The 27,447-nt window shown below is 52.0% G+C and overlaps 2 protein-coding genes across 2 annotated transcripts in view; both read right to left on the reverse strand.

Moving 5' to 3' along the window:
• Window positions 1-11,540, reverse strand: SMARCB1 (SWI/SNF related, matrix associated, actin dependent regulator of chromatin, subfamily b, member 1). Its single transcript, XM_056504400.1, has 10 exons — window positions 10,813-11,540; window positions 8,943-9,054; window positions 8,282-8,311; window positions 7,667-7,796; window positions 7,149-7,286; window positions 6,374-6,501; window positions 5,714-5,880; window positions 5,089-5,279; window positions 1,283-1,414; window positions 1-363 (listed from the first exon to the last, which is right to left on the reverse strand). The coding sequence occupies exons 1-10, from the start codon at window positions 11,203-11,205 to the stop codon at window positions 324-326; spliced, it is 1,461 nt and encodes a 486-aa protein (XP_056360375.1). The 5' UTR covers window positions 11,206-11,540; the 3' UTR covers window positions 1-323.
• The window catches only part of MMP11 (matrix metallopeptidase 11), an 18,877-nt gene continuing 2,448 nt past the window's right edge, over window positions 11,019-27,447 (reverse strand). Inside the window, exons 2-8 of the mRNA XM_056504399.1 lie at window positions 20,043-20,266; window positions 18,701-18,844; window positions 17,681-17,814; window positions 14,777-15,030; window positions 14,371-14,584; window positions 12,825-13,082; window positions 11,019-11,961 (exon numbers count right to left, since the gene is read on the reverse strand). Coding sequence (XP_056360374.1) covers window positions 11,828-11,961; window positions 12,825-13,082; window positions 14,371-14,584; window positions 14,777-15,030; window positions 17,681-17,814; window positions 18,701-18,844; window positions 20,043-20,266 — 1,362 coding nt within the window. The 3' untranslated portion in view covers window positions 11,019-11,827. The remainder of the gene's footprint in view (window positions 11,962-12,824; window positions 13,083-14,370; window positions 14,585-14,776; window positions 15,031-17,680; window positions 17,815-18,700; window positions 18,845-20,042; window positions 20,267-27,447) is intronic.

Genomic DNA, 27,447 nt, shown 5'->3' on the forward strand with positions numbered 1-27,447 from the left:
TACATTGTATGCATTCCTTTTATTTAAAAAGTTGTCCTAATAGTGCACATTGCACCTATACAAAAGAATCTTTACACTGTCCACACACAGGCATAGAAGGGCTCCAACCCCTGCCACAGGTCTCAGCTGCTCCCACAGCGCTCTTGGCACGTGGCATTGGGCTGGAGGGGGTGGGGGCAGACATCAGCAGTACTGGGAACTTGTGGCAAGTGGAATGTATGTCTCCTTCAGAGACAGAAAGACCCCTGCCAATTCTAGATCCATCTGGGGAGAGGAATAGGGATAAAGTCTGTAGGAAGAGCACCAGTGTCACGAGAGGAAGGTTACCAGGCTGGAGCGGTGTTGGCCAAACGTCTCATGCGCCTGAGGGAGAGAGAGAGGCACAGTTAGTGCATGGTACAGCAGGGCAGGTCCTACCAAAACCAGGGCTTCTGGGGAGGCTGCCACAGCCTTGTCAGCTTTGGAGACAGGTTTATTCCTAGACAGAACTCAGCCACCTGAGTTGATAAGGCAAAGACACTGTTTTCACTAACAGCTGTTAGGGCACTTTTGCTCTATGACTTGGATTGAACCAACTGCTACTGTAAACTTTTCACTCTGCCATAGCTGATATACAGAATGACTGTGCTACTGTTAATCAGCAGTTAAAAAAACATCCTGGGAAAGAGCTGAGCCAGTATATTTACTGTTTCCATTGTTACCGTGTAACTTTTGGAGAGATACTAGCCATTCATTTATATCTGCCAGGAAGAATTTCATCAAGTAGGTGCAAGCTCTCAGCTGCTTGTCAAACATCACTTAGCAGCTCTGGTGGGCAGAGCTCCTGGAACCACACAGTGCTCCCCATGCTGGCAAACAGGCTGGCATCAGTCAGGCTGGAGCTGGGAGCTTGCCCAGCTACATCAAACTGAACTTTACACTACACACAAGGAAGCTTTGTGGCAGGATTCTAGGGAGCATGACAGTGCACAAAACTCTAATATGTTTGATTCATGCCTTCTCATACAAACAATCCCCTGGACAAGCAAAGAGCCCAAGGAAAGGAAAAAAATGGGGTAAAAAAAAAAAAAAGGAACTTAGCAGCAAGCAGGAGATGGTAAAGTAGACATTTTGATTTCTGTAGAGGAAGGTGATAACAGTTGAGTACCCTGAAGCTGAAGTTTCTGTTGTGAGCAAGGCTGACATCCTGCCAGCTGATTCTCAGTAGGGAAAGGCAAACATCAAAGTTTGGAACTTCTGTCAAGGGACAGGCCAAGAGAACTGTCCAAAGTAGTGGCAGTACCTTGTGTTTCTGTCCTGGTCTCTGATCTTCTTCTCCATCTCGGCGTCTGTGAGGGTTTCCAGGAGGGGGCACCACTGGTCAGCGTCCCCCGTGTTGCGAATGGCGATCTCCACGGTCGGCAGAGGGTTCTCGCTGCAGGGCAGGGCAGGGCAACAAAGCAACACCATCAGCGGCCCCAGCACTCCCCAGGGTCACCAGCACAGGGACAATACAGCATCATTTACAGTTTCAGGCTTCAGCATTCCCTCTTCTCTCTGCTTTGTACACCCTGGTTCCCTGAAGTTCCCCACAGGCTCCTGGGTACACCCTTGTGGAACCTGAAGTTTCTGGGAAAGCAGCTACACCCACCTCCAGCCACACTGGAGAGGGATCTCTGCTGGACCTGCAGTTCTTTCCTACACAGACTGTTTCATCCCTGGCTGGCAGGGTTCAGCCCAAAAGGCACAGCTCATCCCAGTCCACTGGGATGCTTCTCCCAGCACAGCCTGGAGCTGGGACTGTTCCCAGGGCTCCTGTCCAGCCTTGCTGTTCTGCAGCTCTGACTTCCTAGCTGTAGTTTGCCTAGCACACCCCTGACAGCTCTTCCTTGGCAAAAGTCTGCCTTTCCTGGGATCCTGACTCTGGAAGGAGCAGTCTTTCAGGACCTGCTGTTGCAACCAGAAGCTGTGGCAAACAAGCAACAAAACACCAGGCTGTGCCCCAAATCACAAGATCTGTTCCTCAGAGATTTCTCTGCTCTGACCAGCTGTATTATCACATGCACAAAATATTTACTGCTTCACTAGCTGCTTTTCAGTAAAAGTCAACAGGAATTGACCAAGAGTAGCTTCCCAAATATTGACAGTGGAGCGGAAGCCCAGCATAAATATAGAGGAGCCTCGGAATGTAAATGTTTGCTTTGAATTCTCCAAAGTGGCTCAGGCTGAGCTGCAGAAGCGTGTGTGTGAGAGGAGCCCAGGACAGGTGTGCACACACATCCGGCCCCTCCCGAGGGACATGCACCCCTACAGGATTTCAGCACTCCCATTCCCTCAGGAAAGAACTCAAATGCTCATCATCATGGGAACACACAACATCTGCATCAAAGCTAATAATAATAACAAGTCTTCAGACTTGTTCATGCTACCATGAAGAATTAATCCAGAGCCTTTGGTATCTGAGCAGGGGAGGAAGCTTTAATCAAATCTACTTCCAGCACTGCTGACATCTACTAAACAACACTCAAAGCCAGGAATTTCATCTTAGTCCTAGAATGCCACACATTCCAGGCAAAATTAGATATTAACTGGGGTTTTATTAGTGATAGCATGATCTCTACTTCACTATGCTTAACACTGAGCATTCACTGAATTAAATGGGGGATGGAAAGCTGGACAAGGCAACTCAGATACCACATTTCTTTAGCAAAGAATCAGAGAGAAACTGAAAAATCCTTCCTCATCTCCCAACCTCTACAGCTTCCCCCCCAACTGTTTTTTCCTGATGAGGAGGAAAGTGTTGCTGCCAGAATGGCCAAAAGGCACTGTCAGCTGCAGGCATCCCAGCAGAGCAAGGCTGTGCCTCTGCTCAGGCTCCTGGCCTGTGGCAGGAGCGTCAGGGGCACAACAACAAAGCAAGGAGATGTCATCTTTTGGAAAGGTGACTCCTCAGGCACGTGGGTTTGGTGCATGGGAGAACCTGAGCATCACTCAGGTCTCAAAGGCAGAACTGGTGCTGCCACCAGAAACACTCAGCATGCAGGAGGGAACATCACAGCACACACTGCCCCTGAAAATCCCAAAGGCAGCAGTTCCCTGTCTGCCTCCAGTCCTGCCCTGCCACTGGACTTCAGGCTTTCCTTGTTTTGCACAGAGCAGCCCTGGCTTTCATCAACTACAAGACAGTTTCACCTCTCCCTCAGATGATTAAGAGGCACATGACTTCTCAAACCCCCAGTCCCCTGAGATATTAAGGTTCTTTTGATACATCTAAAGCAGACCCTTTCCTTACATCAATGGAATGATTTTGGAGCAACCACCACTCCTGTGGTTTGGAAATTCAGGAACTAACCAACCACAGAACCCAAATACCATTAATCACTGTAAAGTTTCAAAAATACTCCTTTGCTAGAAGAAAAAAGGGAAGAGGAGGATATGTTTGTACTATGACAAAAAAAACGAGGTTTCAATTAGGTGTTTTCTCTCTGAACTGCTCATGTATATGGTCTTTGTTCTGTTGGGGTTTCTTTTTTAGTCTTTGTTCTCCCCCTTCCAATACTACCACAGTCTAAAGAAGGCCTGAAATCTGCCTGTTTGAACTACCCCTAAAAAGCAGCACCCTCTGGTACCATTGCCCAACATGTTTTTAGAGAGAACAGTGTGAAGCTGGCACTAACATGAGCATGGGCAGTACTGACAAACTCTACTTGCTGCAAGTTCCAGTGACTGAGCAGAAGCAAAGGGAGAAATGAACCCCACTCCCAAGAGTCAACACACACATGGATATCTTTTTGGGTATCTGCAATACATGGAGAAGCACAGGAAGGAGGGACAGACACTTCACTGCAGGCCACAATGCAGACAGTGCTGCAGCACAACATGTGTCAAGTTCTCATCTACCACCCTGCAAGTTCCCATCACTCCTCAGGAATGCCCACCCACTGCTTTGTTGTTGTTGTTGCTGCTGGATGTAGCCCAAGCCAAAACTGCATGCATCAGTCCAAGGCTGTGGAGGGAAAAGTAGAAGCCACCTCCCACCTTCCAAGGGACATCAGCAGGATGAACACACAATCTAACAATTTAATTTGCATGTGCTAATGGGTCTCTTTCCATTTTCTAATATGGCAATTCTGGGGATCACTTTAGAACCAGGCAGTTGTTGTAAAGACTGGCAGGATAAAAACTATACCCAGAGGAAGCAGAATGAGGGCACTGCAAGAGCAACTAGGCCAGAGCAGGTCAGTGTTCATTTCTCACAGAAGGCTGACCAGAAAGGAAACCTTTGGATGGAGCAGGAAGAAGGAGCAGAGCTGATGGCAGCAGCCAGCTTCCCCACAGCCTCCAGCTCCTCTTTGCTCACTCCCACTCCAACTACTGCCTGCCCTGCCTGAGGTAGGACAGGGCTGGGCACATTTCCCTGTGCTGCTTCCTTGAACTGACCCCTACAAAACTGGGGTCAACAGCATCATTCCCTCCTCTGCAAACACAGCATTTGCTGAACTCTTAAACTTCCCTGATTGCCACCACAGAACATCAGAGTGTACATTAAAGGACTGCTACAGCTGCAGACTCAGCACTGTGCTGTGGATAACATCAGTGCAGGAACTCACACAGCACAACTGGAAGCCATTTAGGAGACAAATTACAAAGCTGACTAATCAAACCTGACAATGCTGCATTCCAGCTGTGAGAAGGGCTTATGATCAACCCACCTCTAACATCAGCCTGGGTAGAGATGTACAGTTTTCATCAGTCCAAATTCAAAAGAACAAAGCTTGAAACAGTGGATGGCCCAAGTTAGTCAAAGCCAACAAAACAAAAAACGTGCCTGGGGCTCATCAGGACCTTACATTAGAAGAGGGACTATCCCTATTAATTAATTCTATCAGCAGAAGCTGACATTTCATCAGTATTTGGTCCTGAAATGTATCAGACCCAACAGGAAAAGAATTTAGCCACAAGCACAAAAACCTGCATGGGTGCCAGCCATATGGACTAATTTCAAACAAAACCTTCTGCACCAGGTCAGCTGTTTAAAGATCCATTGATGCAAATGCCCATGAAGTACAAACACACCCAGAGCCAGACTAGGAGGAGGCAGCTCAGTACCTGAAGGCATAGGTCTTCTGGTGCCAGCTCAGCTGTCCCCGGATGCTGTACGCAATAGTGGTGACAAACTCCCCGCCCAGGCCAAGCTCTGAGCACAGCTTCAAGGCAAACTTCTCTGGTGAGTTCTCCTTCTCTGACATGTCCCACTCAAACTGGTCTACGAGGGAGATGTTTCCTACATGGATGTTCAGCTGGAGGTAAGAGCAGAAATAGGTTATTTGATTCTACTTACACAAAGGTTTGTCCAAGGTAGTTGAACTGTCGAGGCAGTGGCTGAAGAGAACACAGCAGTAACTCCTGGTTCATCTGCAAAGTTCCTTCACTGAATTCTTAATTTCAGTAGCATGGAGACAACTCAGCATTGCTCACCAAGGCTCAGCTCTTCCAAAGGAAGGCAAGGCTTTAACTGAACTATTTCATCTTCTCAGAGGCTGGGCACATGGATGTTTAATCATCTGTCACCTTGGTTCTGGTCTCAATACAAAGGACAAAGGGGAATCTGGTTGGAGGACTGGAATTAAGAGTTCCTTTGCTCTGAGAGAAGTTTTTATACTCTTAGTCCCTCATAACATAACCAGAGAAACCCAAATGGTTCAGCTCTCATTCTGCTGCCTTCCTGTGTTACCTTAATGATAACCCGTTGGTCTGACTGATCCTCCAGGATGCTGTCAGTGGGGTAGGACTCGATCTGCTGTCGGATGGCAGATGCAATAGCAGGGACAAAGGTCAGAGGATTCAAATCCAGGTCATCACAAAGAATCTCAGAGAACATTTCTGGGGTCATCAGCTTTTCTGTTACAGAACAAGAGTGAACATTGTAAACTTCCTTAGAAATTAATGTCTGCCACTTACAGAACACACAAAATCCCATGGGCAAGGCAACAGAGGGAATCCCAAATGCATTCTGCTTTTAAAATGGTGTTTGTTTTGTACCAGATAAACACACTGATACAGGCACTTATAACCTTCTTTACCTGTTCCATGGTATCCAGACAGTGTGGCCACAGAAGCCACAGCCATTAACCTCAGCTAACAGAGTGCTCTCAGACCACTGAGCTGATGAACTGGCTCAGGAAAATCTGCCAGTTAAACTCTTCAGACTGCATGTGTCCAGGAATGACTGCAACCCACGGGAGTGGCAGAGCATTTGCTAAGACATGCAGGCACTGAATACAGTCCAGAGTGGGAGAGCTTTAAAGCTTTGTCTGTATGGGGCAAGGACATTTGGTGATGGACACAACTTTATCTCTCCAGCCTCAGGAAACTCTCCTTTCTACATACATACCATTCATGTTCCACGTAAATGCATCTCGGAGTTTCTGCCCATCAATTTCCATATCAAGCCTGATTGGAACCAGAACCTCTGGCTGGGATGCATTCTCATGGATCACTGCTGGGTCATGGTCATCAAAGCTGAAATGGAAAGCAACAACACAGTATATGCAACAAGCACATGTCACATCTGGCATCCATAGAGGGAAGGCAACATTTGTTGGGAGCAATCCCCAACTCCAACTCCCTGATCTGTCTATAGACAGACTCCTCAGTGCAAGCTTAAAGAGCTGTGGTGACTAATACCAGTTTATCACCTTTTATTACATCTATCATAACACATTCCTGCAAATAAAACAAGGAAGTTTTCTAGGATTAGATTTCTCTTGGTTGTCTTAACTTTTTTAACAGAAAAAAAGGTTAGTCGTGACCTTCAGCAGCATTTTCCACTAAATAAACTAATCAAAGTTACACGTCAGTGAGAAGCAACCTGTCCTTCACAAAGAGGGTCTGCAGGCTTCTCAAATGACAACTGCTCAGCAAATTAGCAGGAAGTAGAAGGAACTCATGAGGAAAAAGTGAACCATTTCCCTGACAAAAGGAAAGCTTCCACTCTGAGCCATGGATTGTTACTGAACACAGAGCCTCCAGACACACAATTTAATGACCTGTAGGTCTTTTGTCAGCTGGGGATGAATCACAACATTAAATGAACTCATCAGTACTACCCTGGCAGCAAGTTATTTTGGTAGCTATTCCCACTTTCCAGATGCAGGAAGCTGTCTTACCACAGAGGGAATGTTCTCTTCTTATCCCTGCCCATGCGGTTCCTGTTGATGGTGGTTGAGCAGGGCACTGCATCCAGGTGATGGGAGCTGTTGGGCAGGGTGGGCACCCACTGGTTGTTCCTCTTTGCTTTCTGTTCTCTGAAAGAAACTGGATGTTAACCTGCAGGCCCTCAGCACCACTCCTGCTACTTAAGAAATGGTGCAATTTTAAACTTCAAGGGCTACTACGAGTTCCTGCTATTTTATTCTGGGACCATCAACATTACTGTTCCACCAGGAACTCATGTTCCACACCAGCCTCCTGGAAGGCCATTCCCCAGCTCCCAAATATCCATCAGATATGAATCCAGGTGCACCTTTATAAATACTACTTTCATATTTGGATTTTCTGTCTATACTTTATAAAAGGACTGCTGAGAAATGCAAGGTCTCCAGAAGGCAGTATGTGCAGAGAATGTGCTGTAAAACACCCTCCCAGCAGCTCCCTTCTGAGCTGGGCCCTGGCCAGCGCTGGTTACCTGAGGTAGGTGGGAGGTTCTGTGCTGATAGACACTGCCTTGTACTTCTCATCATTTCCATCCAAGATCTCTTCCACTTCAGAGGCCTTTAGGAGCGTCACACTAGTGGCTAATGTTGTATAGCCGTGATCTATGACCAGGAAAGATGCCAATAATTAACACAGCAAAGAGTTACAAAGCACTGTAGCATTAACAGGCTACATAGTGACAAAGCCTCTCTGTCCCTGCAGGAGGGACTAACACAGAGATACAAGTGTCCTTTGGGCTTCATCTTCTTGTAGATATCTACAAGGCCCAGCGAACAACCCACCCCAGTGGACTTAAGGGTCGGAAATAGAGATGCAAGGATCGATAGAAAAGCTGTTAAGACTTGGGAAAAGGGGAGAGACCTCAGGACAGTTCTTGCTGAATGACAGAGACCATCTGCATTGGAGAGTCCTGCTAAGGTTCTGAGAAAGAACAGTTAGGCATGGGATAGGGAGGCACAATTAGGGCGACCACAGGGAGAGATCAGAGGAAGAGGATTAGACATTAATATTATTGTAATAGCACCAAAGGTCACAGTGGACATTCTTCCTCTAGCACAGCTAAGAATAATACAGAGATGAGACTTACATCTTCGGGGACTGTGAGACCGCTGATTTTCTGTTGGGGGAAAAAGAAAGCAAGAGGTCAGCAGGATACTTGGAGGAAAGAGACATAAGCCCAGAGTAAACAATTATTTTTATTATGCTTTAGTCTACAGAATGTACAAGAAATCATATTGCTAAGAAATTTAACTGCTTGCTATTAGATCCTCAACAAAGACAATACCAATATTCTCCCTGTAGCAGTCACATCAGTAGCAACACACCACAAATTCTGGCACACACAAACATCCAGTCCCTGCAAGAAGCAAAGTTAAGCAAAGATGCACATCTTCCATGGGGCATCCTTGCAACACTCCTGCCTATTTGATGAAAGAGACAAAAATGCCCCTCTTAGTCTAAAAAAAAAAATCTCTTCAGAAATACTGTATTGATTTGGAGGTGTGGCTTTTGCTTTGTGATGAATGTAGCCAACCCCAGGAATTCCAGGATGGATGTTTCCATTTCAGAATGTTTTTGATCAGGTGATATTTGTTGCCAGGCTGAGCCAGGAGCCACCAGTATCACTGGGGCAATCCAAGGTGATTCATACAGCCCTCAAGGTGCAGAAGCTTCTGAATCTCCAGGAACAGTTTTTCAAGGCTAAATGTTCCACAAACATTACTGGGAATGTTTACTCATCTTCTCACCATGTGAAGAGGCCACAATCTTCTTCCTTTCTTCCACGGTGGCCAGGCGCCTCCAGAGCGAGGGGTACCTCTTGTACAGGGAGCCCCGAAACATCCGCAGGTAGTTCCCCACCTGCAACAACAGAGCTGGAGATGTGGCCTGCTATTCCATCCAGGACAGTTTTAGCAGAAGCTGGAAGAAATTCAGCTCTTTTTAATGATAAGAAGGACCTCTTAAGGGGGTGTTTCTGTAGTTTTTGTGCTGTCTTTGGCATCAAATAGCACCGCGATTTTTCTGGCAATAGAGAAAACAAATTTTTTAGCAGTACTTATTTCACTGGTGCTATCTTACTTCACTAGATCAAAAAAAACCTCCCATCCACTGATAATAGGAAATTGAATAGGAAAACACTCCATTTGCATATATTTTTGAACACTCTACACCTTCTTTACTTCAGTTTCCTCATCAATGTGCGATGCTCAGTTGGAATTAAACTAAACCAGATAACCAGCTTTGTGACACATGATTTTTGCTTTGAACCTCCCCATCATCTAGACATTGTTTGACTACAGCAAATGCCCAGAGACTTGCATTTTGTTTTAAACCCTTTAAACATCAAAAATGCGATTGCTGCCAATATTCCTCTTTAAGATTTTCTTACCATCTGTAAAGCAGTTCCGTTCTTCCTGACATCCTCACCTGTATTGAATGCTACAGCAGGCCTTACTGAACACAACCATTTCTAGACTCTGAAATCAAATTTTTAGATTGACAGGACACTGGCAAGGTTCATATTCCTTGTTTGAGAAGACTCTTTTTTGATCTCAGTTTTTAGCTGTATCTTTCACTCTACAGTGCTCATCAATAGACCAAAATTATTGGTAGATAAAAAAGACAAGCCTTTTCCTTCTCCATGTACCTGGTATGGCAGTCTCAGCCCAGCTGACTGCAAGTCACAGTTTGCTTTCAAACTCTACATTTTATATGAGAGAGCGACAGGTGTTTAGTCCCTGCTCAACCTATACAGCTGGCAGTTAAACTTAGCCAATGGTCTCTTTTCTGCACCAAGCTGGGGGCTGTAACGTTTTTTCCTGTTTTCAGCTGTTTCCCTGGTGTTAAAGGGCCAGTGTTTCCTGCTTGAATTAGGCTCTTTACCAGGGAGGCTCAACACCCTCAGCATGGAACAGTGTCAGCACAGACACTGGGGTGCTAAAACCCTGCCCGCGGTGTTTGCTGGCCACACTCTGCTCAAGGCACAAGGAGCTGCCCTGGATGATTTCAGTGCTGCTCCTGAACCCAAAGACCCGGGTGTGGGATTCGCAGCCTCACAGCACGTGAAACAACCCGAACCCCTCAAAGGCTGCGTACAGAAATTCCCGGTGACCGGGCGCGGGGCCCCGGGCTGCGGCCGGGCGGGGATCCGGCTCCCAGGGGCCGCGCTCAGGCAGCGCTGGATCCCCCCGTGCCCAGCACGGCTCGGGCAGCGCCCACCGGGGGCAGAGGGACCCGCGGGCCGGAAAGGCCGCGCCCCCCACACCAGGCTTCTCCTCCGGCCCCCGCCCGCCCTGAGCGCTGCATCCCGCAGCCCCCGGCCCGGCCCCGCATATCCCCCGGCCCGGCTCCACACATTCCCCGGGCCGGCCCGCATATCCCCCGGCCCGGCCCGGCCCGGCTCCACATAGCCCCCGGCCCGGCCCGGACCCGCATATCCCCCGGCCCAGCCCGGCTCCACACATTCCCCAGGCCGGCCCGCATATCCCCCGGCCCAGCCCGGCTCCACACATCCCCCGGGCCGGCCCCACATATCCCCGGGCCCGGCCTCACACATCCCCCGGCCCGGCCCCGGCTCCGCAGCCCCCGGCCCGGTCCCGGCTCCCGCCCGGGCCGCACCTCGGAACCGATCATGTAAAACTCGCCATCCTCCTCCAGCTGGAACTTGACGGGCTTCTGCCCGAAGGTCTTGCTCAGCGCCATCATCATCATCGCGGCGGGAGCGGAGCGCGGCCCGGCGGCAAGGGCGGCAGCGCGGCCTAGTGCGGGCCCGCGGAGCGCATGCGGCGGGCGGGGCGAGGGAGGCACGGCCGGCGGCGGGGAGGTAGAAAAGAGGCGGATTTTATTGTGGCGGGGCGGTACATAAATACACAAACACACACAGAGCGGGCACGCCGTGCCCCGCGGCTCCGGCCGGGATTGCTGGCAGCCCGGGGCTGTTGGCGTGAGGCGGTGTGCGCTGCCAGCCCGGCCGGGAGCGGCGGGACGAGAGCCATCAGTGCATCGGAGCATCCCGGGCTGGGAACTCGGCGGGATGAGCGCGGGGCAGTGTCCAGCACTGGCACCCGGCACCAGGGAGGGAGAGGGGGGCCCCTTGTCTATGTACAGATCGGTACAAAATCCTAACGCGTACTGGGGATACAACAGCAGGCCGGGATGGGCAGCGGCCGCAGCCGCTCGTCGCAGTCCTCCTCCCCTGCAGGTAGGGTCGGTGTCCTTCAGAGCCCGGGCTGCGGGATCGTTCCTCCTCGGCCAGAGTCTGCAGCAGCAAAGGGCTGCCGCGATGAGTTATGTAAACATAGGAAATGCCGTTGGATCAGTTCTACAGGGAACGGTTCAGATTAGTTACGAGAGCACGATCCCATTCCATGGCCTGATGGCTTTTGGGATGCTATTGCTAGACGGGAGTGGCTGCCCTTGCCCGTACAGAACACGGCAGCTGCTTTTACATTGATAGCAACTGAAGCTGGGGCTGCTGGAACTGGAGAGGAGCAAACTTTGTCACTTGTGACAGACACCTGGTGAGTCAGATGCTGAGCCTGGAAGGAAGCCAGGAATGGCAGAGAGAGCCCTCTGCGTGGCTGCTGGAGGTGAAGGGAGATAATAGGGGAGCGTGCAGGACACAGGCACCCCCTCATCTGAAGGAGTTGGAGGAGGGCGTGCAGCTGAAGAAGTCCTGGCTGATCTGGCGTGGGTAGCCCTCCAGCACTTTCACCTGCACTGGATCAAACTTCCAATAATCTCGGCCTCTCAGGAAATAGGCAAAACCTGTGGGGGAAAGAGGACGGTTTAGAAGAGACAGCATTCATGTGGCTCAGAGCTCTTTCCCAGCATTTTGTTCAGCTATCACTCTGCAACACATGCAATACTGAAAGAGAGCTGGAAGAGGCAGGAGGTTGTCCTTGAACCCAGGCCTGTGGCATTCACTTTTCTTTCACACTGTTTTGGTTTCAATAAGAAATCTAGTTTTACTTTTTGGACAGGAAACAGGATGGATTTTATTTTATTTAATTTTCCTGGTGGCTTTAAGTATTCTGTATGCTTGTAGTCACCCTGCCCTGTGAGGGCAGAGAATGTCAGGGACAGGGACAGGCAACTTGTGAAGACTTGCTCAGAGTATCTGTTCCTGTGGGCAAGCTGCCCTGGAATTTAGGTTCTGGAAGCAGTGAGGAGCAGTGGGGAATTGTTTCACTTCATCCTTAGAGAGGAGAGAGGCACTCATCACACCTGTCACCCCAAGCACTCTGGCTGTCCTCAGTATTTCTGTGGCACATGTTTTCAGCATGGGGCACTCTGGGGAGGACTGGTCAATACCAAAAGCAGCCTGTTCTTTGTTCAGCTCCCCAGGTTGACGTGTGGGCAATGTTTCTGTTGTCTTTTCATCACTTCCTTTGGCATGAGCAATAAGAGGTGGGCAGGATTCTGTGACCATTCTTTGGTCAGATATTCGACTTCTCTCTATCATACTTATCAGTTGCTGCAATTAATGGGAATGAAACTTCTCCATTCTCTACCCACTGGAGGGAACTGCCCCTCTACACTGTATCACGTGTTATGGTTGGGAAATACCCACTACTACCACATGTCTAAATCTGCCCAGCTGCTCCAGGCCATGCTGGAGCTGCACTGACCAAACTCATCCTGGAAGGCAGCGTCGATCTCGGGCGGGACGCCGCGCCAGTCAGCCATGGCCCGGGGGTAGATGTTGTCCACCCGGCGCCTGTGGGGGCTGAAGCGCCAGTAGTTGCCTCCACTGAAGATGTAGATCTTGTTCTTCTCAGCCCCCCACACCAGAGCTGCCTGCACAGGGGATGCAGGGAGCCCCAGCTCCGTGATCGGCGTGGGACCAGATACCCGTCTCTCACCATCATAAATCCAGTATTGAGAATCTATTGAGGGGACAGAAAAGGGGGTCAAAAACTCTGATAATTTGGCAGTGAACTGTGCAACTGGAGCTGGTGCCTTGGCAGAGCTCCCACGGGAAGCTCTGCCTGAGAGGCAAAAACTCCACCAAGTGTAATGGACACTGCCACTGTTGTGTGTCCAAAACGCTGTCAGTGCATTGACATCCCACCTCAGTTCAGCCTGGTGGGTGTTGGCAGGGGACATTTCAGCAGCATTTTTCTCTATTTGTGGAAGTTGTAAAGGACTTGTCTGGAGGGAGCAGCCTCTGCCTTGCAGCCTCAGCACGTGGGAATCATGTGGGCATGCACAGGCACAAAGGGGCATGTGGCTGGAAAGGAGCAAGCTGCAGAAATCAGGAAGGATTTGCCAAGCTGATATAGAGACTGGAAGCATAGTTGCAGATTAGATTAAAATGGGAATCTCTGTAATTAGCCAACGGCATGTAATACCTTCCCCTTATCTCATTTTAACTCACAGTAGGAGCCTGCCAATTTTAGCACTGTAAGTCCTTGTGTGCAGCTCAGGTGCTCAGAAATGTGTTTGTGCAGGAGCTCTGCCTGCAGAGCCATGGTGTGATTTTGATACTCAGTCTCATGGAGTGCAGACAGGGTGTGCACACCCACAATGAGTTCCCATGTCATTCTGCATCCCTGCTATTGAACCTACACTTGGGAAGAGCCTTAAAGAAAACAGTGGAGCTGAAATAGGGTTTATTGCTGGCCTGGAACCCCAGAGATGGCCAGGAGGTGGTTTTGTTTTTAATCTTTCTGGCTGCTGGAAATTGCCTGGCTCTGCACCCAGGCTCCCTGTAGAATCATAAAGTCACAGGGTACTAGGGAAGTTCCACATCCAGGTCTCTAAGGAGCAGAGAAAATGCTGTCCACCCCCTGAGCAGGGCCCTGGGGACACAGGCACAACCAGGGAAGCTGCTGGGGTCCACTTTTGGCACAGTGCTTCCCATGACAGCTGGAGACGTGCAGCAAACGTTTCCTTCTTTCTCCTCTGCCAGGGCAGAGGCTCATTACAAGTGTTTGTGTTCCAGGGAAGGAGAATGGGATATTGTGGCTGTGTTTAAAGCAAAAGTGAACCCTTGTTCTCTCTTCTGTCCTCAATACCTGATAAAAAATTTTAATAGATAAGGAAACAAATAACAGGGATTACTGGATTGCTGAGGATTTCCAGATTTATACCCCCAGGAACCTGCCGAGTCCTGACTACCCCTAAGTAATTGAGATACATTTCTGAGCCATCTGATCACAGCCCAGCTCTCACCTTGGAAAAACCAGATGTTGCCCAGCGGGTCCTCGAAGGTGGCATCGACAGAGCTGGGGATGCCCTGCCAGTGTCGGGAGGCCAGGGCTGGGTACCCGTCCTGCAGCCGCCCCGCCCGCAGCCGCCACACGTAGCGGCGCCTGAAGAAGAACAGCTCCCCCCGGATGGTGGCTGCAGCATCGAAGGCTGTGTGGCAGGCGTCGGGCTGCCCAGCCTGCCAAAGCACACAGGGTCAGAGCCAGCAGCCCCCAGCCCAGCCTGTGGCCAGGCAGCTGCACAGCTTGGCTTGGGATCTCTGATCCCTCCCTGCACATCCCGGTGCCGGCCGTGGGTGGAAGGGGGACACGAAGCCAGGCTGCTGCCAGCTCCTGGGTCAGGGGAGGGCACAGAGCAGCCATTCACTCACCTCCACGTTGGTGATCTCATTGGTTTCGAGGCCTGGCTGGGGCAGCTCTGCTGGCTGGGTTGGGGTTGGGGTTGGGTCAGGCTCTGGTGAGGGTTTCCCATATAGGTGCTGGATCCCTTGCTTGTCGTCCTCGCTCAGGCTGAGGGGGTAGCGGAAGATGTAGAAAGGAGACATCAGGGACTTGGAGACAGCTGTGTGCTGCAGGCCCAGCACGTGGCCAAACTCATGAGCAGCCACTTGCAGAAGGTCAGTGCCTACAGAGGGAAAAGATGGAAGATACTTTTCTCTACTCACTTGCTTTGGCCTACTGGGCTGTTCCTACCAGTTACCAGACACTGATATGTGTTGTAGAGCCCAAAAAGAAAAAAGAGAAATCTGCCTCCAACTATTTGGTTCCCAGATATCTCCTGTGCAGCTCTAAAATATGTTTGTAGGGTGTTTTTTAAGGAATCAGAGGGCATAATAAAGGGGTTCACTGGTTCAGAAGCACCATGAGTCAATTCATACACTTGGATATTAACCTGGACATGTTGGTAATTTGCAATTCTGTTGTCAGAGGCTCTTGCCACCTCATGGGCTACCAGGCAGAGAAGGATTTTCCATGCACTTTTGGAAAGGAGAAATTTGCACAGAGAAGGAAATCTAGACCAGAGGTGTAGGAGGTGAGGTGATAAGGCTGGTGTTTGTCCACCAGTTGTTGGCTAGAGCTGAAGTTTAGCAAGTCCCAGTTAGATCCCATCACTGTGGAAGATACTGGTGTCGGTGAGAGAGCTCTGGGATCAACATTTGCCAAAGGCTGCTGCCACACAGACAGCAGAGGGAGCTCATTTATTGCTTGTCTGGGGACTGTGTCAAGAAGGTGTCATTTAGAAATAAACCCATAAAATATTATCTAATGTCAAGGCCTGAGACTTCTTCACCAGACTTAAACAGATTTATGGGAGACCATGTTTTAGGAATACATGACCTTGGAGCATCTACAGAAGGAGAGGGGGAAAAGGGGATTTCAGTACACAACCTTGTATTGTTTGGCAGGTTTTGTTTAGCTTCCATGGGTCCTTTCTAAAGCTGATAAATTTCACTACGAGTGGAGGCTGTTTGTTGACAAGTCCCAGCATATTCATTCACTTCCCTTCAGCCAGAAATCCTCCAAGCTGCAGCTCAAGTGATGAGAACAGCAGGGATGTGTCAGCCAGCCTTGGTGCTCCAAGCAGGATTTCCCTGCTGGCTCCAGAGGAGTAGGTCAGGCTCCAGGGAAGCAGGTCACTTCTCAGCAGCAGGACCAGGGAGAATACAATGGGGAGGAACACTTAGGAAGGGTGGAGAGGAAGGTGAGCTCTGTCCTTCCTCCACTGGCCAGCTTTACCTGGAAATTAATTACCTGATTAATTTGCACAGCGCTGACCTGATTAAATCAACACATCTAGGTCAGCTGAGAGAGTGGGATTGCCAGTGATTTATTACAAACTTCCAGACACTTGTGTTTAGTTTGGCAGGCTCCTCACTTGCTGCTTTCCAGTGCTGGCAGATCAGCTGTGCTGTCAGATTCTGCAGGGGATGTGCAGAGCAGCATCCCCGTGTCCCTCACGGATGCTCCTCCACGTGGGGCTCTGCAGTGACCCCAGGGCACACCTGTGCTCTCCCATCAGTAAAATGAGGATAAGGATTCCCCTGTCTCACTGAGGGCTGAGTCAAAGATTTGTCCATGTTTATATTGTAAAGCTCTTTTCAGCATATTAAATGGCAATTAGCTCCAAAGAGCTTTTACAGCAGTTATTTATGGATGATGGGGGGAAGGGGGGAATGCCATGGAATAGAGCTGGATTCTGATGGTGTCCACTTTCTGTTCCTGGTTTGCCCCCACCACTGTTTTATGGCAGAATGCAGGAAATTGTTCAACAACACAGGCAACTCCAACAGAGGGTGAAAAGTGAGAGAGCCCACCCCTCTCCCAGGAGCAGAAACACTTCTGCAAAGAGATCCTGTGCTCTGTGACTTTTTTGGGTCAACATGAGCAGAGTTGGACAGCAGCAGTGCTATGCCTCACACAGTCAGGCTGGTCTACAGCTGGCACTGACACAGGCTTGGGGGGAGCCCACTGACATGGCCAACATTTTTGGGAATCCCCAGAGAGGCCTGGGGTTAACTTGGGCTTTGTGATTATTTCTTTGTCCTTGTAGATAAACTGGGAAGGAGGAGGAGGAGCTGACCTGGGTTAATTTTGGTGAGTTTTCCAGAAACTTCTGCTCTGGGCACTGCTCCAGATGGTCCCAGGCAGTACTGCAGTATCTCATGAGATACTGTGACACCAGACCCTGAGTGCCCAAGCAAAGAGCTACCAGCTTGGATCTATTATTAGCAAAAATTTTAGAAAGAGTCTTTACTGGATGTGGCATTGTTTATGGCCAGAGCATTCCCAGGCCATGGAAACAGAGCTGGAGCCTGGGTGGTTTCCCTTTATGGGCTTGTTTGAGATGGTGAAATGAGTGCAGGCACTGGGACTGAGCCTGTTCTTTGGAAGGCGACTGTGTCACACACAGCTTGAGCCTCAGTTTTCCTTCATCCTTTCCTTGTTTCATGTCTAATGACTCCTGCCAAGGCTGGGTACAATTCCCAAGTGGCAGGGCACACAGCCAGACTGAAGAGCCATCTCTTGCTCCCCCCACACAGGAGGAGTCCATGGGGAAGCTGCTGGACACCAGCTCTGCTGTGGCTGAAAGACAAAAAGACTGAATGCTAGCAGCAGGCTTCTGTGTGGTGGGAGATGGCAACGCTCACCACAAAAACAGTTGTTTTACAAGGTTTTACATTTTACAGGGTCCCTGCTCACACCACAGGGATTTCCAAGTTCACTGCCAGGCACCTGGAGCAGCACAGCTCCTGCTGCAACAAGCTGTGCCATACCCAGGCTGTTGCCAATGGTCCAGGTCTCGTCGTAGTCGAAGTGCACGTCTCCTTCCCGGTGTGTCCTGGGGAAGAACGCGTGCGCCAGGATCCCCCCGGGCCCGTCGAAAGGCAAGTTGTCCCCATGCCAGTACCTGCAGGGGAGACACACTGCACCTCAGACAAAACTCCAGCATCACACAGCCAAAGGTGGGGCCACTGAGAGGGACAGCAGCTCTCATCCCACTGCTCAGAGCTATTCCAATTGCCACAAGCCAAATTCTGCATCAGAGCCCTGAGGAAGCAGATCTCTGTCACACCAAGCCCTGGGGACTTTGTATGTTTTCTCAGGAATGTTTCTTCCCTTCCCCTCTTCAGCTTCCAGCCCAAAGCTGACTCTGGAGCCTAAAGAATTAAGGAGGTGACTGCCTAAGGCAAGATTGAGTTGATATTACTGAGTGGTGGGGGGCTGCAGAGGGGCAGCTGGCAGCAAACCCAGCCAAACTCTCAGGTCCTCACTTAAGCCAAGCCACTGATGAGTAACAAAGGAAACCCATGAGAGACGTGGCCACTTGAGAGAGCTGAGGGAGACAAACACACAGCATGCAAATCACATCACTGTTGGACAGTCTCCACTGCCCTCATTAGCTCTGTGCAAACACGCAGCTCAGGGAAGTCTTTGCCCCAGTGAGTATTTTGCCAAAAGAGAATTTCAGGCCAGGAGCCAAGATTCACTTAACCAAGAAACTATATTTGTCTTTGGGCAGACAGTTACATTGTTCAGTCAAGGGACAGAATGGAGGACCTGAAGATGGAAAGTCAAAACAAACGCTTGAGAAAACAGCCTGTGGGCAGAGAAACGTAAATGTACCAGGAAATTAATGAATGATCAGTAAGGGTGCTGTGCACAGGCGGTGTGGAACAGCTGCACTCACACCACAACCCACAGAACTAAACCAGGGTCTGAGCTGTGTGCTGCAGCTCTGCTCTGGCTCCAGCCCTGCTCCTGTGCCAGGGGGGAGTGCTGCCTGCCCTGCTCACCTGGTGAAGTCGATGACAATGTCAGCCCGGCCCTCCTGCACCTCCGTGAAGGTCAGCGGGGTCACATCGCTCCACACTTTCAAAGCCTCCTCAATGGTCCTCCTCACTTCAGCTTTTACAAGTTGCCATGGGAACCTGATAATTCTGGAAGGCAACAGACACTGGATGAGGAGAGCATCAGCTGCTCTCCCATGGACAGGGCTGTCAGAGACACCAGTTCCACAATCAGCACCACGAGGGTCACCATTCCCAGCACCAGAGCATCTCCCATCCACACATGCACTGCTCCAGCACCTCTACCAAGCAACATGCAGCAGATACATCCCATCAGCGTTGGAACCCTCTGGCTGGTGTGCCACAGGTGAGCTCCCTGGAGAGTTTTGCAGATTTTGTGTTGTTCTGAAGTGCCAAAGCACTCCCCAAGTCTATCTCCTGTAAGGCCACCACCACAAAGATTCCTGAGAGTGGTGTGATGTGATTTCTTCTCCTCAATCTCTGCTTTTGCCCCTGGAAACTTGGGTTCACTCAGCAGTTGCTCCCACTTCCTCCAGTAACAAGAGCAGACTGAAAGGTCTGCCACAGAGGGAAGTTTCTTTCCCTTCCACCAACAGTGTTGCTGTATGCAAATCTCTGCTATTGACCAAAAAAAAAAAGAAAAAAAGAAAAAAAAAAGAAGCCTTTCTGTTATCTGCAGCCTCCTGATGGTGTGAGGAACTGTCTCCTGTATTGGATTAAGCAAAAGATGATTTACATGCTGTCAAGGTCCATATGACTGCGCTCACTGCCCCACTCATACCCCTGAGGGCAGCTGGGGAGGCAGCACAGCCTCCCACCAGTCTGTAGGGTAGATTCACAACTGAGAACGTGTGGGGTGATTTGGGCAAAACTTAAACTGAAGTGCTGTTTATCGGACCATCAATAACAGCTGAACAAAAAGATCTTTTAAAAATAAACTGTGAGGTGAGGCCTGGCAGGGTGGCTGTGGGGGCAGAGGCACAGCAGGAGAGTGCTGGGGAGGGAGGCTCAGCTCAGCACATGTGTCACTGTCCCTGTGTCCCCATGACCCCGTGTCACTGTTCCAGTGTGAGGGCAGTGGCCATGAGTGCCCAGGGGTGCAGCTGTGGGGCTGGGCAGGGCAATGTGCTGGGCAGGGTGGGAGGGCAGCTGTGTTAGTGGGGAGCTCAGGAGGGGCTGTGGAGGTGCTGGGGACAATCCTGCCCCGTTCAGCACGTGGCTCCCCGGCCCCTGCGCTCTCAGGGCCCCACCACAGCCGCAGGCAGCCCGAGCCCCAGCCTGTGTGGAGGCAGCAGCCCAGCCAGGTGCCATGGCAGGCCTGCCTTACCTGTAGGTGAGGTTGGTCTTGTCCCAGCGGCCCCCCGAGAGCACGAAGCGTTTCTGGCGGTTCCGGCCCGGCAGCGGGGGCAGGTCGGGCACCCCGCAGCGAGGGGGGTTCCAGGCAGCCCCTGCCCCCCCAGGCAGCCCCTTGGCTGGCACAGCCACAGCATTCACCAGGGCAGAGAGCCAGGGAGCCTGCTCCTTCCAGGGGGGATGCTTGCGAGACACGTCCTGGAAGGGAAAAGCAAAACTCGGCGTCAGTGTCCATGGAGAGCTGCACTCTGCCCAGGGCTGCTTCCCCAAAGCTGCTCCCCACAAACAGGCTGAGCTCCCTGGGCCCTGTTCATGTTGTGTATCCTGTGCCCTACTCATGGTGTTCCCTGGGCCCTGCTCATGCTGAGCTCCCTGAGCCCTGCTCATGCTGTTCCCTGAGCCCTGCTCATGCTGTTCCCTGAGCCCTGTTCATGCTGAGTTCCCTGGGCCCTGCTCATGCTGTTCCCTGAGCCCTGCTCATGCTGCTCCCTGAGCCCTGCTCATGCTGAGCTCCCTGAGCCCTGCTCATGCTGTTCCCTGAGCCCTGCTCATGCTGAGCTCCCTGGGCCCTGCTCATGCTGAGCTCCCTGAGCCCTGCTCATGCTGAGCTCCCCGGGCCCTGCTCATGGTGTTCCCTGAGCCCTGCTCATGCTGTTCCCTGGGCCCTGCTCATGCTGAGTTCCCTGTGCCCTGCTCATGCTGAGTTCCCTGAGCCCTGCTCATGCTGAGCTCCCTGGGCCCTGCTCATGCTGATCTCCCTGAGCCCTGCTCATGCTGTTCCCTGAGCCCTGCTCATGCTGTTCCCTGGGCCCTGCTCATGCTGAGCTCCCTGGGCCCTGCTCATGGTGTTCCCTGAGCCCTGCTCATGCTGTTCCCTGGGCCCTGCTCATGCTGTTCCCTGAGCCCTGCTCATGCTGTTCCCTGGGCCCTGCTCATGCTGTTCCCTGGGCCCTGCTCATGCTGAGCTCCCTGGGCCCTGCTCATGCTGTTCCCTGGGCCCTGCTCATGCTGTTCCCTGAGCCCTGCTCATGCTGTTCCCTGAGCCCTGCTCATGCTGTTCCCTGGGCCCTGCTCATGCTGTTCCCTGGGCCCTGCTCATGCTGTTCCCTGAGCCCTGCTCATGCTGTTCCCTGGGCCCTGCTCATGCTGTTCCCTGGGCCCTGCTCATGCTGAGCTCCCTGGGCCCTGCTCATGCTGTTCCCTGGGCCCTGCTCATGGTGTTCCCTGAGCCCTGTTCATGCTGAGCTCCCTGAGCCCTACTCATGCTGTTCCCTGGGCCCTGCTCCTGCTGTTCCCTGGGCCCTGCTCATGCTGTTCCCTGGGCCCTGCTCATGCTGAGCTCCCTGAGCCCTGCTCATGCTGAGTTCCCTGGGCCCTGCTGGCTCACACCTGGCAGGCACTGTGTCATGCCATGGCACCCACCAAGCACTCAGCTATTTTTGGCCCACATTTCCTTGGCAGCTGGCCGGCAGGAAATGCTTTTGCAGGCTGTAGATGAGAACCAGACCCTTCAAGTATAAAACAAATCGCTGGGGAATAAATTCTCCCCCTTTGCCCTACATCCTTTATTCCCTCCTGGCCCTGGGTAGAGGTGACATTAATGGGAGGAAGTTCTTTAGCCCAGCATGCAGTTGTGCTCCCTGCTGTCACTTCCGTGGTGTCCCCTTGCTGCCCTGGCACGGGGCAGGTCTCAGCAGGGCAGAGCAGGACACAGGGACATGGGGGTGACAGCCCAGAGAGCAGCAGTGGCTGCCCCTGCAGCCCCATCACTGCCTGGGGGAAGGACTGCACCACATCCCCCTGCCCCACTGCTGCTGCCTGGCATATCATCTCCTGGGCTCTCCCACACTTAGTTGGAAAAGCAAGGTTTCTCTTGACAACATTAATTAATGCTAATTAGCTGATTTCCACCATCTTCCCATGTGACAGCAGGACTACATTGCCACCATGACCCAGGTGTCACCTCCGACTTGCTGTGAGGTGTGTGGGGTGACAGGTGCTTGGTCCACCTCACTGTGCTGCAGAGGGGCAAACACAGATTTTTATTTTTTTTTTTTTTGCCTGATTTTGTGCAGGAAATGCACAAAGGTGTTTGAGCAGCAGGAGGAGCTGAGATACAGCAGTGGTGCCTCTGCACCTGGCCAGGCAGGCTCTGTCCCACAGGCAGCACCTGGGCTTTAGGCAGGTTATTCCTTCCTCTGCAAAGAGCTGCCTCCTTCCAGGCCAGCTTTGCTGGCTGCCCTGGCAGGGACAGGGAGGTGAGGATGGCTGGGTGCCAGAGCTGCCATGATGCTGTGTAATCCACGTGCTGCCAGCACTCTGCCCCACAATGAGCCCAGTCATGCAGGCTGGGATGGAGTGTCAAGGCCTTGGCATTAATTCCACCCCTGAGCCTTGGCCCTGCAGCGCCCTGGGAGGGACAGGGAGCCAGGCAGGGCACACAGGCTGCACTCTGGGTGTCCACACACCATTCAGGCTTTTTGTGTGCCTGTCACCACTCCAGCCTGCTGGCTGGTGCTCCTCAGACAGACAGACAGACAGACAGACAGACAGACTTGGTGGCTTGGCACCTGCCAGCCTTTGCCTCAGAGCCATTGATACAATCCTGGTGTCCCAGTGCACTTTCACACACCACAGCACATGCAGAGAGAGAAAGCCTTTTCACATCCTGGGCAGCAGAACCTGCCCAAGGCACCAGCAGCACTGAGCATCCATTCAGGGCTTCAGGGGGAGTCCCAGAGGAGTCTGCAGGGCTGGGCCCTGGAGCCCTGCCAGCCTGCAGGTACCTGTCTCTCAAAGAGGAGCTCTGAGCCACCTGGCACCCTGCCTGGGCTGGCAGCTCCTGCCTGCAGTGGGCAGCTGGCAGGGGAAGCTGACAAAGCTCATGTTCTGGCCAGCACCTTGCTCTGAGCCCTGATGACACTGCAGCACACAGTGGCAGCTCTGTCCCCAGAGCTCAGCCCCCTGCTCCTGGCTGCACTCAGGAGCACCCACTGCAGGTCCTGACAGCTCAGGACTTGGGGTGATGGCTGCATCAGCTTCTCCAAGGCCAGGAAGTGCAGATCACTGTGAAGTTCAGGAGCACTGGGAAACCCCCAGGAGTTGCTGGGGTAGGTGAGTGGGCTGAGGCTGACCCAGATGCCTCACCCCTGGTTTTTTTGTCTGGATGATGCTCTGCACATTTCCCTCCTGGCAAGGCCAGCTGCCTCACAGGCTGGGGGCACTGGCATAGACTGGAGACCATCACTCTCCTCTGACCAGGAGCAGAGGGAGGAGAAGCTGCCTGTTTCCTTCTTGCCTCGAGGAATCCCGTGCTCAGAGGCAGACCAGAGGCAGCTTTTCTCTCCCCTCTTTGGTCAGCTCAAGGCCATGATACAAATCCCAGCTTTCTAAACCCTTGTTTGCAATACCAGGACCCTCCCTGCTCCCCCTGCCCTTTGCAGCCTGGGTCCTGGAAGGGTCTGTGAGTGGCTCTGGGTGGGGCAGGCCAGCCCTGCCCTGCCTGTGCCCCTGCACAAACAGTGACTCCCTCCCTGTCGTCACTGCACCGACACCAGGACCATGGCAGGAAAGGGCTGGGAAATGCCACTGCAGGCTCAGCTGGCCAGGGGAAATGTGACAGGCACAAACCACTTGCCAAACAATGCTCAGGGGACACCCAGGCCGGAGAGCTTGGTCTCCTTGGCTGGACACACCTTGCTGAGGCACTTCCCAGGGATTAGATATCGTGTGCACTTGTTTAAGGTTGCATCCTTCCCACCCAGTGCTGAGCCCAGCCTCTCGTGGGGAGATCCTGCTTTGCTCCCACACCCTGACTCTATTGCTCAGGGTTCACCTAAGCCCTGCTGCTGCTGAAGCTGTGAGGGGAGGGCATTGCCTGCTGGGTGCCTGTCAGGACATCCCCACTTGTCCCATCCCACCAGCAATGGGGAAGGGATTCCTGAGCACAGAAGCAAAGGAAAATCCCTGCAACCCAGGACAGGGTTTGTCCCAGCAGAGTTCAGAAGAGATTTGAGCCTCTGGCTGAGTGTGTGCAGCCACCTGCACTGCCCCTCCCTGCATGACCCACAGCTGGGCATGGGAGCAGCTGCCTTGTGGTCAAGGAAGAGGCCAGGGCTCTGCAGTGGAGGTTGATCAGTAAATGTGAATACAGCACAAGCACAGAGAGGATTCCAGGCCTGAAACCAAGGGCTGAGGGCAGTGAGACAGCAGAGGAGCAAAGCTGTATGCAAAGAGGGCTGTGCAGCAGGCTGGTCACAGCTCCTCACAAAGAAAATGCCTCTTCCTGCAGCCTTGTGACTGAGAGGCTGAGGGGGGCAGGAGGGAATGGCCAGATCCCACGGGACAGCAGAGGAGGAACAGGCTGCCCACTCAGTTCCTCACAGCCTTATCAGCCTCCAAGTGCTGGGATCCAACAGCCAGCACCTCTGGGTCTGCTGCAGCCAGATGAACACCAGCCAATCTTCCCAGGAAGTGTTCCAGCCATCCCAAGGAGCCAGGAGCATCTTTAACCTCACTGTGGTGGGCAGCACTCACCCTGCAGAGCTCTGGGGAGGAGCAGAGCTGGAGCAGCCCAGCTGCAGTGGAATATCAGCAGCACTGTGCCTGAATGAGCAGGAGTGGGGCTGGTGCCTGCTGCTGACAAACCCACAGCTCTCTGTGCCTGCTCCATCCTCCTCTGCCTGCCCTGAACTTAAACTTGTTCCTCCATTGTGTACATAATTACCTGGGCTGCCTCTGTGGCATGGACATGAAAGGAGAGCCCTCTCCCTGTCAGGCACGAGCCACTGGGCAAGTTACAGCCTGAGCCCCATCAGTCTTGGATGCTTCCCCTGTCACTGGGGCTGTTTCCTCTTAAGTTGGGGAATGAGCTCATGGACTTTGTCCCCATTTCTCTGTCCCTTCTGCTCCTGCTTTTCCATTGCTTCTATTTCTGCTTTTTCCTTTCGGTTTTGCAGCATTATCCTCCTCCTACCCACCAGCCTGCAGCTCAGAGCTCTCCTGCCCTTATTTCAGTGGGGAAGGACAGCAGAGATGCTTCCTCCTGCAGTTCTCAAGCAGGACAGTACCCTCACCCCATTTTTATCCACTTTGGGGTGGCCATGCCCCCCATGGGCTCTGCACCCCCTGAACAGCAGTGGTCCTGCTGAGACCAGCATTGTTCTCCTGATGCACAGACAGCTTTTTGTCCAGCCTGCCTCTCAGCCCAGCATGGATTTGCAGGGGTTGGATTTGGAATTGCAGCTACAGCTGGTGGTTAATGCTAAAACTGGAACCAGCTTCATTCTAGTCAGGTTGTGTTCCAGGAGCAGACTGGGCTCAGAAGGTGCTGATGCTGCAGGTGAAATTTCATGGCAGAAACACAACTGTGGTCTGGTCTAACCTGAGCTAAATGTGCTCCTGGTCAAAGCCACCAGATTTACTGCTCCTGCCTCCCTCAGGACAGAGGCAGAGCCTCCCAGCCCCCCTAGGAATTCTTTGCTCACACAAAACACTCCTGGAGCACTGGCTCCTCCATGGGGGCTGCAGCTGGTCCCCCTGCAGACACAGCCAGGGAGAGCACAGAGGCTGAGGCCAAACAGGAGCTGCTGCAGTGCCCTGCACACACTTGGAATCCCCTCTCCATCCCTTCCCACAGCCCATGGCAGCATCCAGCAATACCTCCCAGGGCCTGACAGTTCATTTCCGGATTGCTTGGTGCTAGTTGTTGTTGGCAAAGAAAAAAGGAAAGTGTTTATTTTTCCTAAGCAACGTGGAACATGAAACATTACAGACTGCAAATGTTTGTGCCCACATAGAGAATGAGAAGAACCAGGCTTTGCTGTAACAAGAGAAAGCAAATGAATAAACACTGTGGGACTATTTTTATTATCAGACACTTTAATTATGTGACAGTTTGTGAGACTATTCCATCAACAACACCACAACCAAGCTGCTGGTGTCACCCAAGCAACAGTTTGCCAGAAGCAGGAGTACTTGCAGAGCAAACAAGCCCCAGGATGCTGACATAGCAGAAGGTTTCAAGAGCCCTTGATCTGATGACCTAGAAATCCCCTTGAAATGAAGAAACTCTTCTAGGATGTGGCACACTAGTGGCAGGGGAGGAAGGGGGTTGAGATGTTTTGTTCATTGTGCAGTTACATCCAAGTTAAGGGAAGCCACGAGCTACCAGTGCCTCTCTCCTGCCCTAATCCACCAAGAGGAGGAAGTCTGGTCACCTGCCTGTCCTTGCTGGGACTCCTCCATCTGCACCAGGATCTCAGAGAACATCTAAAAACATGTGTGAACCCCTGAAGTGCTCTGCTTCTCATTTTGCTGGCAGCTGTGTGCAGACTCAGCTGTGCTTCCATTCACTTCAGGCTGAGCCATCCCCAGTGCAAGAACACCCACAAACCCTCGATTTACCTGTCTGTATATTTGGGATTAGTTGGAAAAGAGATATTTAGTAGGAAGAAGTAGGATCAGCATCCCTGCAGGACAGCTTTCAACCAAAAACCCTTTTCAAACAACTCCTACACAGCACATCCCTTCTCCTGCAGAGCCAGGGCAGGATAAGTGTGGGGGAAGCAGCATGACCTGGAGAGGGGGATGCTCCCCAAAACTGCTTCTCTGCTGTCCCTCCCCGACCCAGCTGCCCCCCAAGCCCTGCCACACTGCAGGCTGTGCGTGTGTGCTGCAGAATAACTACTCACATGTGTCTTGAGCCTCTCCCAGAGCAGAAGATAAACATGCCTAAAATTACCCCAGCACTGCCTGCAGGATTTAAATAGCCAAAGCAAGGAGTGCAAATGAAACCCTTGCAGCAGGAGCTGCCTGAGCCCGGCAGGGCAGTGGGGGAGGCAGTGTCCTGCTTCCAGGGGGAGCCTGCTGTGCCCAGGGGAGAGCTGCAGGACCCTGATGGGTTCTGCTGGCAGGGTGCTCACCACTTCTCCACGGAGAGAGAGCTCCCCAGCAAATGCACAGGCTTGGATTTCCCAGGGGAGCCGAAAGCAAGGCAGGAATTCGGAGCCTGCGCTGCACGGCCCCGAGCACTGCAGATCTTTTGTTCTCCAGTTTTACACTGGACACCAGACACAGCCTTTATTCTGCTCTCAGCTTTCTCTTTCTGTCTTTAGGCATTAATATAAAAGTGAAGGAGCTTTACAGGGCTTGCCTCAAAGAACACAAGTCTTTCTGCAACTATAGCCCAGCTTTAAAATGAATCTCAGCCCTTGATTCCCTCCTGTCAGCTGCTGCTGCTGTGACTCGTTATTGGAGCACAAGCAGCTGGGGTGCAGCACTCCTGGGCTGTCCCAGGGCCAGCACAGCTCAGGGAACTCCTGTGCTTTGTCTCCAAGGAGTGTGAATCTCTTTTCCCAGCTCAGCCCCTTGGCTCTTTC

The sequence above is a fragment of the Oenanthe melanoleuca genome, chromosome 15 (assembly GCF_029582105.1).
Source record: "Oenanthe melanoleuca isolate GR-GAL-2019-014 chromosome 15, OMel1.0, whole genome shotgun sequence".
NCBI classification, from domain to species: Eukaryota; Metazoa; Chordata; class Aves; order Passeriformes; family Muscicapidae; genus Oenanthe; species Oenanthe melanoleuca.

What these genes read in the sequence shown, in the direction of transcription:
- SMARCB1 (XM_056504400.1), bottom strand. Translation starts at nt 11,205, where the DNA reads ATGCTCCGATGCACTGATGGCTCTCGTCCCGCCGCTCCCGGCCGGGCT. An exon ending in TTTACATGATCGGTTCCGAG is followed by an intron (nt 9,055 to 10,812) that starts GTGCGGCCCGGG and finishes CTGTTGTTGCAG; the next exon opens with GTGGGGAACTACCTGCGGAT. An exon ending in AAGAGAACATTCCCTCTGTG is followed by an intron (nt 6,502 to 7,148) that starts GTAAGACAGCTT and finishes TTTCCATTTCAG; the next exon opens with CTTTGATGACCATGACCCAG.